At 47.6% G+C, this 12,500-nt stretch overlaps 1 protein-coding gene across 2 annotated transcripts in view; it reads left to right on the forward strand.

The window, feature by feature from the left end:
• foxp2 (forkhead box P2) overlaps window positions 1–12,500 on the forward strand; it is a 163,001-nt gene that overhangs the window by 103,257 nt on the left and 47,244 nt on the right. For both annotated transcript variants that reach the window (XM_084050229.1, XM_084050228.1), the window contains exon 6: window positions 8,909–9,046. In XM_084050229.1, coding sequence (XP_083906355.1) covers window positions 8,909–9,046 — 138 coding nt within the window. The remainder of the gene's footprint in view (window positions 1–8,908; window positions 9,047–12,500) is intronic.

The following is a 12,500-nucleotide window of genomic DNA, read 5'->3' on the forward strand; positions in this document are numbered from 1 at the left end:
TGTTGACTCTGAGAAAGAGCGAGAGAGAGAAAAGAGGAGAAAAAAAGACTGTCAGCACATTTTTAGTCAAACACCCTTGGTTACTGCTTTTGTAACCAGAAAACAAGATCTTTCTCTCCTCCCCTTCTCTCTCTCTTTCTCTCTTTCTCTATCGCTCTCTCCCTCTCTCTCTCTCTCTCTCTCTCTCTCCCTCTGTATGTCTCTCTCCCTACCCCAACCCCCTGCATTTGCAACACCTACAGGACGAGATTGCTAAATTGCAAGGGCTCGAGCGTCGGGTTCGTCATTGTGATGCAAAAGAAGTTGAAATGCAACCCCAAGGCGAGGTAACCGAGTTTGGTTGGGGGGTGGCGGGGGGGTGTGGGTTGTAAGGAGGAAATCGAGCAGAGTGGTGAAAACGACATTGTGTGTGAGTGCGTGTGTGTATGTTGTGTGTGCGTGTGAGTGAGTGAGAGGGAGGGAGGAAAAGGATGAAGTTGGATTAAAAAGAAAAAAAAAGTAGCTCAGACCTTTGATGTAGCGGCAACAAATTTACCTCGTGACAGAAGATACATGGGTGCAATAAACGAGTTCTACCAGCCCTTACACATGCAATCAGATGATTCCGACCAGGGTGTTAATTGGATCCTTACCGGCAGATCTGATAGGCCCGCGCCCCTGTGCAGCAGCCGCGGGTGATGATTGTGTGTGTGTGTGTGTGTGTGTGTGTGTGTGTGTGTGTGTGTGTGTGTGTGTGTGTGTGTGTGTGTGTGTGTGTGTGTGTGTGTGTGTGTGTGTGTGTGTGTGTGTGTGTGTGTGTGTGGGGGTGGGTGGGTGGGTGGGTTGGGGGTATACAGGGGAGGGGGGAGAGAGAGAGAGAGAAGGCTTTCCAAGTGATGAACTATAATTCACTGAGGTGCTTGAAGCACTTGTAATTTACTGTGTGTCAATTGATGAAGAGGCTGATCCAGTGCAGGGCCGTATTACCTGCAACATCAGAGGGAAAGTCTGCCCCTCTCTCACTCTCCTCTGTCGCTCGCCCTCCGCTTCCTTTTCTCTCCACTCTCTCGCTCCCGCTCTTTTTTCCGCTTCCCTCCTTTCTTTACATTTTTCCCTCCCTCTTTGAGCTCTCTCGCTCCGCTGCTCTCCCATGCTCGGTTGGAGTTGCGCACTCCTGCTGGGAAGCGTCGGTGTCGAAGGAAACTAGTTTGACGGGAAAAAAGGAAATCGATTGTGTATTGCGGTGATAGTGCTGTACGGTACACAACAGCAGAGTCACGTCCGTCGTACCTGTACGAGATTCATCTACTTAATCAATGACTGTGAGGAGGTCCCGCCAATCAATATGGAAATGGTTACAAGCGCATTGCGGTCTCCTCGGGCCCTTTTCATTAAAAGCTTTTGCGTGATGGCTCTTCATGTTATGATAGATTGCACATCCCGCGTGCCGCCGCCAATCTGCCAGCGAAAATTGATTTGGGAAAACATTCGGTAATCTACTTAGCGCTGCGTTTGACAATCTACAGCATCGATCTCCCTAATCTGAATACATGACAGCATTTTTATTCTTTTCTTCTTGCGCGTGCAAGGGGACGCCTGTCTGCGTGCGTGTGCGTGTCCATTTTGATAGGATTTTGCCAATCTTGTGTGACGGAGTAAGCACATGCTCCTATTTAGCCATTATATATTCTTTTCCCCTTTATTCATCCCCTCCATTATAAACGTAGTCATGACTTTTTGCCTGCGTGGGACTGTGCATGCGTGCATGTGTCCATGCGTGTCAGCAACTGTGCACGGCGGAGTGATACTTTTCACACCAAGCGAGACTTTCAAACTTCCGAGCACTCTCACTGGGCTAGTTTCCTCGTAGCGCTGGTGGTCTTTGAGTGGAGGGGCCCTGCTATCAATAACAGAGTGGCCACCATTGGCAGTAATTGGCTAGTAAATGAGCAATGTCAGCTGAAAGGGAGTGGAGAGGGCAGAAGTCCACCAGCTCCAAATAGGCGGTCTGGAGTTTGGGGCCCTGTGGCCCCCAGGGAGGCCAACAGGATTGAGATGAATTAGTGCTTGAAGTGATTGTAGTGCCTCCCCCCTCTCTTTCCCTCCATTTCTCTTTTCTTCTCTTTTCTTTTCTTTTCTTTTCTTTCCTTTTCTTCTTTCTTTCTTTCTTTCTTTCTTTCTTTCTTTCTTTCTTTCTTTCTTTCTTTCTTTCTTTCTTTCTTTCTTTCTTTCTTTCTTTCTTTCTTTCTTTCTCCTGTTTCTCTCTCTCTCTCTCTCTCTCTCTCTCTCTCTCTCTCTCTCTCTCTTTCTCTCTCTCTCTCTCTCTCTCTCTCTCCCTCTCTCTCCTGGATAAAATGGACCCAGCTCTTTAATTAACAGTGACTCTCTGGCTGCCATGGATCTACAGTAATTACCACGGAGAGCCCTCGCCATTCCTCATTGCTTTTATCTTAACAGTATCTGAAGCACCGCTCAGGCCCACTCGCCCGCCGCTGCCACCCCGATACACCGCGGTGGTCGATGGTAGCCAGTTACGTTCCCTGGCCCCCTCACGATGTTTATGACCGACACCTAATCGGCGACTTCCCCTCCCGCTTATTACCGCTAAGTGAATTGTTCGGAAGGAAATGGAATCAAATGAGTTCCGCGTCTCTGTCTGCGTCCCCTTAATTGTTTAAGTTTGAGCTCTGATACACTGGCTATCTCCCCCGTTAGGTAATTTGATTCCACTTGTAAAAACCCATTGTCGTGGCGATAAAGCACCCTACAGCAGAGTGGATGTAATTGCCAAAAGCGCATTTGTCCACTGGTCCGGACAGCTGCGTTCGCCAGCGGACAGCAGAGGGAAGGTTGGTGATAGCCATGAGCTAAAGAAGCAGACGCCGTAACCAAAAGGCCGCTGGTACGAATCCTCAGACCGGTGCCAACTCTAGCATAGCCAAGGTGCCTTTGAGCACGCTACTGAACCGGCAGTCGATCTAGGATGTGTACGCAGCGTTTGTAGCAGTGTTAAAGAAAAAAAGGAAAAAAAGATGAAGCGTGCAGCGTTCTCTATTTTAAAGTTTGCGTGCCCAGTCAAATCAAAGCAATTATGAGAGACCTGTGCACTTGCACTCTGCCAGGAAGAGGAGATGAGCCTGAGCCCACTCGGTGCGTTGACCTTTGCCGAGGCGTTGTGAAGAGGCTGTAACAGGCTGCCACCGCTGACGAGAGCAGAGTAATGATCCTGCTTGTTCCGGCGACGGCCTCCGTCAGTGTTTTCACATCAGGAGCCCATTTAAAGGTCCTTTGTTCTGCACTCCAGCGTTGGGAGCAAAACACCTTGGCTTCAAAGTTCACGCTCCGTCACTGGGCCTCTGCCGTCGCTGGACTTCCTCTTGACGCATCTGTCCGGTATTTAATACCGCCAAGAGAGTTCTTAGTTGGAACGTACTGAAAGGTCACATTGGTTTCATACGTTGCTTTTCACGTGGTTAACACACACTGTAGTTCCTGTACCCTCCAGCATGTCCTAAACAAACACGGGTTCAAGCTGTTAAGCAGGCTCCTGCGATTTGGATGAAATTTCCCCCTCACTTTTCATACAGAATAATGCAGGCAATAATTGCATTGTTTGAAGATCCGTTGGGAACTTTCTGAATGTCCATGCCAAGGAGAAATGAACAAAATAGGGAGGGTCCGACGATGAAGTGGATTTCAAGTATGGTCTTTTGTACTGAAAGAAGTACATACAGTAAGTGGACCAAGTATACAGCCTTGCAGGACCCCGGTCAACTAAGTATATAGGGTTTAAGTGTTTCACGGTCCCCTGTGGGTCTGCCCTGAATGTAGCTAATTTCAAATGATTTAGGAAATCCCATTAACACCCCCGCCCCCCCCCCCCCCCCTTTTTTTGTTCTGTGTTACATTATTGGTAATACGGCCTTTTGGATTACAGTGTAACTGCAGCCTGTCTTATTGGATATCATGCTCTATGTTCTATGATCCTCGGTGAGAGAGAGAGAGAGAGAGTGATGGTGAGTGAGAGTCTATTCATGTGGTGTGCAGGATGTTTACGCCATCGCCACCGTCGTCCAGTAAATGCTCATTAATTTTGTCCCTTCACGGGGCGAAATCATTCCGGGAGAGAGAGAGAGAGGCAATTCAGCCCCCTGTTCCTTTCAATTCACCGCACGCGTCAATCAAACCCCGCCGCGCGGCATCCCACAGAATGGAGGTGTTATATTCCCGCAATTATCATGTCATATACTCGAAAATGTAAATGAACGTGTGTGTAAAATTAAATTTATGGGTTGTCAGTGAAGAATAAGGACCTCGAGAGCAATTACTTATCCGCTTTCATCTCGGCGGCGCCTCTGATACGTCAAGCAGAAAAAGCATGCCGTTAAATGTGGGAATTAGCATTGTGTGCCCGCTCTGCACAATGGACCGGGGCTGAAGCCTGGTGTTCTTGCCTCTCTCTCTCTCTCTCTCTCTCTCTCTCTCTGTCTTTGTTTGGAGCAGCGGTGAAATGAAGATGATTATCACCCATCACCCGGCTAAAAAGCTAATGAAAGCGCAAAAGCCACTTCCTGACTTCATTTACTGCAATTTTATTTTGTTTTTTTACTCCCCGTCCGTTTTGGGAAGGCTGTTCAGGTTTATCACACGAGCTGTAGAAAACACATCATTGTTCATCTGCTGGTAACCGGCCAGTGAACGCTTATAATGTTGACCACATTGACAGAAAAAAGTAATCTTGGATGTAACTCACAATGCACTTTTTAGGCCATTATAGTGTCACTGCTGCGCCCAGTCGCGCTTATGGAGTTTGTGTTTACATTTCGTTGCACATGATTGCTTTCCCTTTTTTTGGTGAACTTAAAATCAAAATCAAGCATCCAATTAATGCCCTTAATGCTCACCACATCCCCCGCCCCCCCACGCTCGTCTCCATTGTCACGGTCGCCCTGACGCAAAACCGAGGGGTGACTGCAGGGGTAATTACTTACCCCACCGATGCACCTTCAAGGGTTAATAACACTGAAGGTGTAAGCAACCGCATTTGCATAATTACACAGAGGACTGTTTGATTTGCCACCTTTTGTTTGGCGAGCAGCCTCGCCTTTTATTGCGTCCTCCTCCTCGGCGCATCTTCTGGGTTTTGTGTGTGTGTTTTGTGTGTGTGTGTGGTTTTTTTTGGCAGACGGATGGACGGATGAAAAAGAGATGTGCCACAACATCCTTACCCAGTCTCCTCCTTCCCTTCCACCGTAAGCCTGATTTATATGTAGGTGCGCGAGACCGCATGCTACCAAGTATAAATTCAGGCTTTGGATAGTCTCCCACCCACCCCACCTTCTTCCCTCTCAGAGCCTAATGAACAATGGGAAGGCAGGATTTGTTTGAATATGAATATGAATGTGTGAGCTGGGGCCGGGCTGAAGGCTGACCTTCAGCTGTGATTCTCAGTTCATCAGGATTAGTCAAGGCGGGCGATCAGGAGCCACTAATGCATAATGACTTCTAAAATGAAAAATGTGTAGTGACCATGCAAATGTCTCGGCTAATCAAAGAGGGGGAAGAGAGAACCTGCGGGGGGGAGGGAGCGAGGTGGGTACGGGGGGAGGAGAGGTGTGCGTGTGTGCTTGTGTGCGTGTGTGCGTGTGTGTGTGTGTGTGTGTGTGTGTGTGGGTGGCACAGAGGTGCTGGTGGGCGTCGAGGAGAGAAGAGCGCTAAACAAGGACATGTCATGGCCTGATAGAGAGAGAGAGAGAGAGAGAGAGAAGACGGGGAGGGATGGAGGAGGAGGAGGTCGGTGAGGAAGTAGAGACATGGCACGGAAAGTAATCAAGGCAGCTTGATTAGGCGGCGATGAGGACAGGAATGTCTTACTGGCCCCATGACACCCTGTCTGATGCCTGATTTATACTTAGTTGCGCACGTTTCATGCACTGAAAACAGCCAATCTTCAAACATTATGAGCTTGTAGATCTGCTATTTTCGTGTGTGACACCCGCGTGCAGCTGCATACATCTAAATCAGGCACAAGGCTAGCCAATGTCAACGCCAGCTCCATGCTAAACGCTGACACAATTGGCGGCATGGAGGGGACTTCCATGCAGATCATCCCAAATCCCAAGCCCGCCTGTCGCTGCAAAATGCTGCCGAAGGACCTCTGTGGACTCGCTCCAGTGCCTCTGGTCCTGTCCGTTTTTTGTTGCGTTTCCCTCGCACGAGATGTGAAGCTGTAGCCCATTCCATTTTATAGGAGAGGCCTTCTAGGGAAAAAGGAACCGTTTTTTTTATCTCTGTGACTGTCCCTTTGGTATTTGTTTGTGTAAACACACCGCTCTAGTGCTGCGTCCCCGTTTCAATGAAAATAATGTATTTGACCGTGCTAACAGGCAATCTCTCCCTGAGTCACAAGTCAGTCTCTAAACACTAGAGACCTAGAGACTGAGAACAATCTCACAGCTTTTGTTGTTAAACTGTGTCGAAACAATTATAAAGTTAGAGAAAGAGAGAAAGAAAAAAAAAGAAAACCAACATTGCAGAACCAATCCAAAGTCTTTAAGAGGGTCCTCCATACTGGGATGGTGACGTGATTGGTTTCCAAAGCAGTAGGTGACGACGTAGGTTGGTCAGCAGCTCAGGACAAATGCGCCTCTAGCTAGTACCTTGCATTTGCCTATCGTTAGGTGGAGATCTCCGACCATCTGGCATCGCAAGACTACTTATTGAGTGGAAGCCGTTGCGTCTTTTTCCCGTAATCAAATTGTGGGAAAACGGCATGCCAGTGGATATCATAAAATCGGTGCCACATGGATTCATTGTAAGAAAACATTTCCCACTCTCCACAGCAGGTGAATCTCAGTCCACCATAATATCTAACGCTTTCAGCCATCTTGCTTTCCAAACTCGCTGGGAAGTCAAAACAAAAAGCAAACAGTGAGGAGATATTGCATCTGCGTCTATAAACGCTACTCAGCCTCTCCCCTGTTACCGTGGGATGTGCACACACAATCAAAATACCAAAACAATGAGAGAGGGAGCCTATCTCTCCTATCGATCTGCAGGTTTTCTGAAGTTGCTTGCCTGTCCTGGCCTTAGGGTTAGGCTGCAGTATAAGCATTTGGCTGCAGTATAATGTGTCTTTGTTTTGTTTTGGCAATGTTCTTCTACTATGGTTTTGACAGCTCTCATTTTTAATGATTGTTATCACCAAAAAAATATAAAAAACGTACATTTTTAAAAATTGCTTGTTGGCGGAGAACGGGCGAGAATTGTGCCTCTGGCTCCTTTTTGAGAGCAACGGAGAAAAAAATAAATAGAGAAAAAAATAAATAAAAAAGAAAACTCAACTGTGAAAGGAAGGGAGAAAAAAAAGCTTCCTTCATAAACAGAATTGCGCGATGCTCCCATCTTTTCCTCTCTTCCTCCTTTGTCACCGTGGTGGGGAGAGCAGTCTCTCTCTTTCTCTCTCTCTCTACCATGCTGATTGTAAGTACGCCCACTTCATAAGCGCTCGCTCCAATCAACGGGCCAGCATGTTCCCGTGTTCCGTCCACCGTGCGTGCGTGCGTGCGTGTGTGTGTGCGTGCGTGCATTAGGGTGTTTCTGTGTCTGTGCCCCAGGGACGTGCACAGATAGACTCTAGGTGGCACTAGAGCACCTGCCCTTTGCCCTCTTGACCAGTTTACAGCAGGGGTCTTCAACAGGGGGTCCGGGACCCCTAGGGGGTCCTCAGAGTTACTACAGGGGGTCCGCCAAATCTTTATGTGATATGATTTTTCTTTTTACCATAACCACTCGAAACCTAGCATCCCTTTTCTGAGGAGAACTTTAGCCAAAAATAGCCGATCTACAAGCCCACAACGCCTCGCGCTGCGAGGCGTTGTAGGCTTGTAGATCGGCTATTTTTGGCAAAGAGGTATAGGTGTAGAGGGAAAAAAGAGCAGACCAAGTAAACAAAAAAAAGTATAATTTACTTGAGCACCTGCCCCTCAAAATGTCTGTGCACGCCACTGCTGTGCCCAGGGGCGTGGCAGCCGTTTTCAGGGGGGGTCCTTCTAAATAAGGTCTATGTATTTTGGAATCCTTCACTCTTGTCTGGGAATCTGGGCGGTAAAAAATAAAACAAGGACCTAAAAAAAAACACTGGCACCCATCTGCCCTTCAACCGTCTCCTGCAGGAGGCTACAGTGAGCCGGGGCCACAGGAGGCCTGCTCTACCACTCTGCTAGCCCTCGGTCACCAATTACCACGCTCCCAGCGGAGCCCGCCACCACCATGCCACCAGGCCTTGACGCGTGTCTCTGACGCTGTGTTTTCTCTCTCTCTCTCTCTCTCTCTCTCTCTTTTTCTCTTTTTCTATTGCTCTCCTTTTCTCCTCTCCCCTCCGTCTATCAATTCCTCCCACGCTCACTTTCGCCTTTCCTGGTTCTCTCTTTTTTCCCCTTTTTTTTTTTGCTCCGCCGTCCCTCCCTCCATCCATCTGTTCGTTCGTCCGTCCATCCATCCGCCTCAACCCTCCCCCCGCCCCCCCTCTCTCCCAACATCCTCTGTGCCTTCCTATTTTTATTCCTCCATTCCTCTGCATTCTTCGCACCTCTCCCTCACTCGTGTCACCCTCTCCACGTATCTCTGTGGAGATACCTTGCACTCCCCCCACCTCTCTCCCTCTTCCTTCCTTCCTTCCATACCTCCCTGTTTGTCTGTCTTTCTCTCTCTCTCTCTCTCTCTCTCTCTCTCTCTCTCTCTCGGTCTTCCTCTATCTCTCACGCTTCCATGTCTCTCCTATCCTCACCCCTCTCCCCATGTCACTTCCTACCTCCCGCACTGGAGACTCTCTCTCTCTCTCTCTCTCTCTCTCTCTCTCTCTCTCTCTCTCTCTCTCTGCCTCCCTCCCTCCCTCCTTCTCTCTCTCCATTGCTGTCCTTGTCTCCAGGTTCCAGTGTCGGTGGCCATGATGAGTCCCCAGGTGATAACTCCTCAGCAAATGCAGCAGATTCTCCAGCAGCAAGTCCTGTCGCCCCAGCAGCTTCAGGCGTTGCTCCAGCAGCAGCAAGCCGTCATGCTACAGCAGGTACACACACACACACACACACACACACACACACACACACACACACACACACACACACACACACACAAGCACACACAAGCACGCACGCACATACTAGCAGACGTAGGAGGTCGCTGTCCCAGTGGCAGCAGGCTTGTCACGTTGCAGCAGGTACACAATCACACCTTGGCGCACACACACATACAAACACACACATTGACACGTATACACACGTGTATATACATACACACACTCACACACACGTCAACACATGCCAGCAGAGGCAGGTCCTGTTCAGTTGGCCTGCTGCTGCAAACAAACAGTCATGCACCTAGATGCATGCACAGACACACACACGTGCTCTCACACACACACACACACACACGCGCGCGCACACACACACACACACACACACACACACACACACACACACACACACACACACACACACACACACACACACACACACACACACACACACACACACACACACACACACACACTCCTACTATAGATACACATCTCAACACAAGAATTCACCCAGACAAACACAGAGAACCGGTTCCAGTAGCAACAGTCCATACACAGTAGCATATATACTGTATGTATTTATAGTTTTGCAGAAACACACAGGCCACCTATATTAGGGATGGCCATTTTCCTTTATTTTCTTTTTCTTTTTTCTTTTTTTATGGTCAACAGTGATGTGTGTGTGATGTGTGGGGTTCTGGACACTATGCACTATATATATATATATATATAGTGTCCAGAACCCCTAGTATATATACACACACACACACACACACACACACACACACACACACACACACACACACACACACACACACACACACACACACACACACACACACACACACACACATTGACAGTATAATATAGACACAATATTCACCATCCTCAGAGGTTGCCATATACATTTGATACATCTTAATTGTATATACTCACAAATACAAAATAAAACAGGTATTCCTTGCGCAAACCTCCGTGCTTTATCATGCATCCCCCCAATGGTGCCTCCCGAAAATCCACACAACAGGACATTTTCAGTGGCACTTCAACATAAAAGAGCACAGAGGCTTTTTGAGAGAAGTTCATCCATCACATCAAAGGGAGAATTTTCCATCTCATCCATGTGTAGCTCGGTTTGAGTTTTGACTTTGTCCATCATACAGTACCAAAGAACCTGTTGTTTGTCCTGCACCTGCAGGGCACTTGAAAGAACAAACACACCATAAGGGCCTCTGCCCTTATCAGCCAGGTACCCAAACATAAACAACAACCAAAACTTCCATTCATACGAACATGGAAACACTTTCAGCATGCCAGCCTGCCTCCACTACCCTTACAAATGACCCCATGTACAGAACACACACTGGAATACCTATTTCTTACAGTATTTTCTAAATGTCAAAATAAAAGCCTGTGCAATGTAAAGGCATATAATGTATCCTATTAAACATCAAAATGCACAAGTATGAAGCACTAATGAGTGACCCTATTACACGGCTTGGTTGAATGCTTGATTCTGATTGGCCAATCACTGGATTTGAGTGACAAGTCAGCCACTGTATACTGTTTTTACAGTGCACAGGCACCAATGCAGCATGGCCTATTCCGTGTTTGGGATTTAAATAAATTAGCAGTACAGTCTATGCTAAAATCACACATTACAGAACAAAATAAGAACATTAATCCAAAAATGGCTTTTACAGTATATATTTTTAATATTTTTCATCAAAGATTTTACAATGGCTGTGCGTACGTTTATATGTCACAAGGGCAAACAGCGTCCATGTCTTCACATGCAGTCCGCAACCATCTTCTGTGTGACACACACATACACGCACGCGTAGCATGAGTCAGTGCTGTGGCAGTTAGCGTGTCACTTGTACCCTATTGCCAACTCACCAGCGAGTGTGTGTGTGTGTTTGTGTCCTTGACACACTTAACCAGGAGGAAGCTGGAATTGACGTGCTTGTTCCCGTCACCTCTAATTAACCGCTTCTGGCACAACAACGGTTCAATTCCCCTGACAGGCATCCGTCATGGGAGTCGTGGTAGTCGGGGGTGGGGGGATTCTGATGAATAACAGAAACGGGATGATTGATGACGGATGACGAAATAAGTGTAATGACACCGCCCCAAAATATCCGCTGAGTCTGCTGTGTCAAAGTTGAAAGGGCGTCCTCTTGTGTTCAGAGGACTTGATTAAGCGAAAGAGAAATTGCTTAATTAGGTATGTTAGTGGTTTACGATTAATTTCCCCTTCATCGTTAACGAGTCCACAGGCTTTCTGGGTTTGATTGCCATCTCGCCGCGGCAGGTGTGTTTTCGAGAATGACAGCCGAACACAGCGCCCCGTTCTCGACAGAACGGGGCGCTCCTGCCGTAATGCAACGGGTTCCATTCCGGCTAACGACCTGTGGCGCGTGTCATCCACTTTTCGCTAACTGCTCGTCCCCATGTCATTTTCTGCTAGAACACTTTATTTTGGCACTGAGCTCATGGTCGACACATGTCCAAGTGGAAACCCCCGCACTGCCTTAAGTTTTCTGCAAAACCGCCAAAGGGGCGACGTGTCATTTAGCATGCTGAGAATCGGGGCCTGTAGTTGAATCATAACTCAAGCACCACTACCGTTAAACGAACAGGAGTCAGAAGGGTGAAAGCATCCTCATTTAGCACGAAGCCAAGTGGCGTTGTTGATGTATGGTGATTAAAAGCGATTAGAAACAAGAGTTATGAAACGCGTCGCAATTGCCCCGGTGACTCCTATTAATTTTGCATTAGCGGTTGCTGTGTTTTCCTGTGGTAACTACCAAAGTAATTTACCAAAAAACTGAGGGTGGGTGGTGCAACTACACCGGCCTAGTGCTGCTGGAGGCTGGGGAAAAAAACGTCTAATTAGAAACTTGTCTTGGATGCAAGAGGAACATTGTGGTTCTCCACTGGGCCCCTCTCATCACGTCATGTGTTATTAAAGGGCAATGAAATCCTTGGCTGATTTTGTAGTTCGTTTTCTAGGTCAGGTTGAAAACTACAGGCGGGTAAAGCCTGCATAAGACTGACCTTATAGTACACCGTGATGTAAGCAACACAGCTGCAGCTAATCAAATTAATAATGGGTTATGTTAGATTTAGGTGTATTGACACTACTGTTGAACCCTGTCTATGCTTGCACTTTGGCACACCCATGTCTCTGGACACAGATACATTTAACACACCCATTATTAGCTGAATTATCTATGTTGCTTATTAACCTGCCATGATATCCTATAGCTGTAGTTTTTAACCTGAACTGGAAAATAAACTACACAATCAGTGTAGGATTTCATGGCCATTTAAGGTACACCCCTGAAACCAGGGGACCCCCCCCCCCCCCCCACACACACACACACACACACACACACACACACACACACACACACACACACACACACACACACAAACACAC

The sequence above is a fragment of the Gymnoscopelus microlampas genome, assembly GCF_963454915.1.
Source record: "Gymnoscopelus microlampas genome assembly, chromosome: 23".
In the NCBI taxonomy this organism is placed as follows: domain Eukaryota; kingdom Metazoa; phylum Chordata; class Actinopteri; order Myctophiformes; family Myctophidae; genus Gymnoscopelus; species Gymnoscopelus microlampas.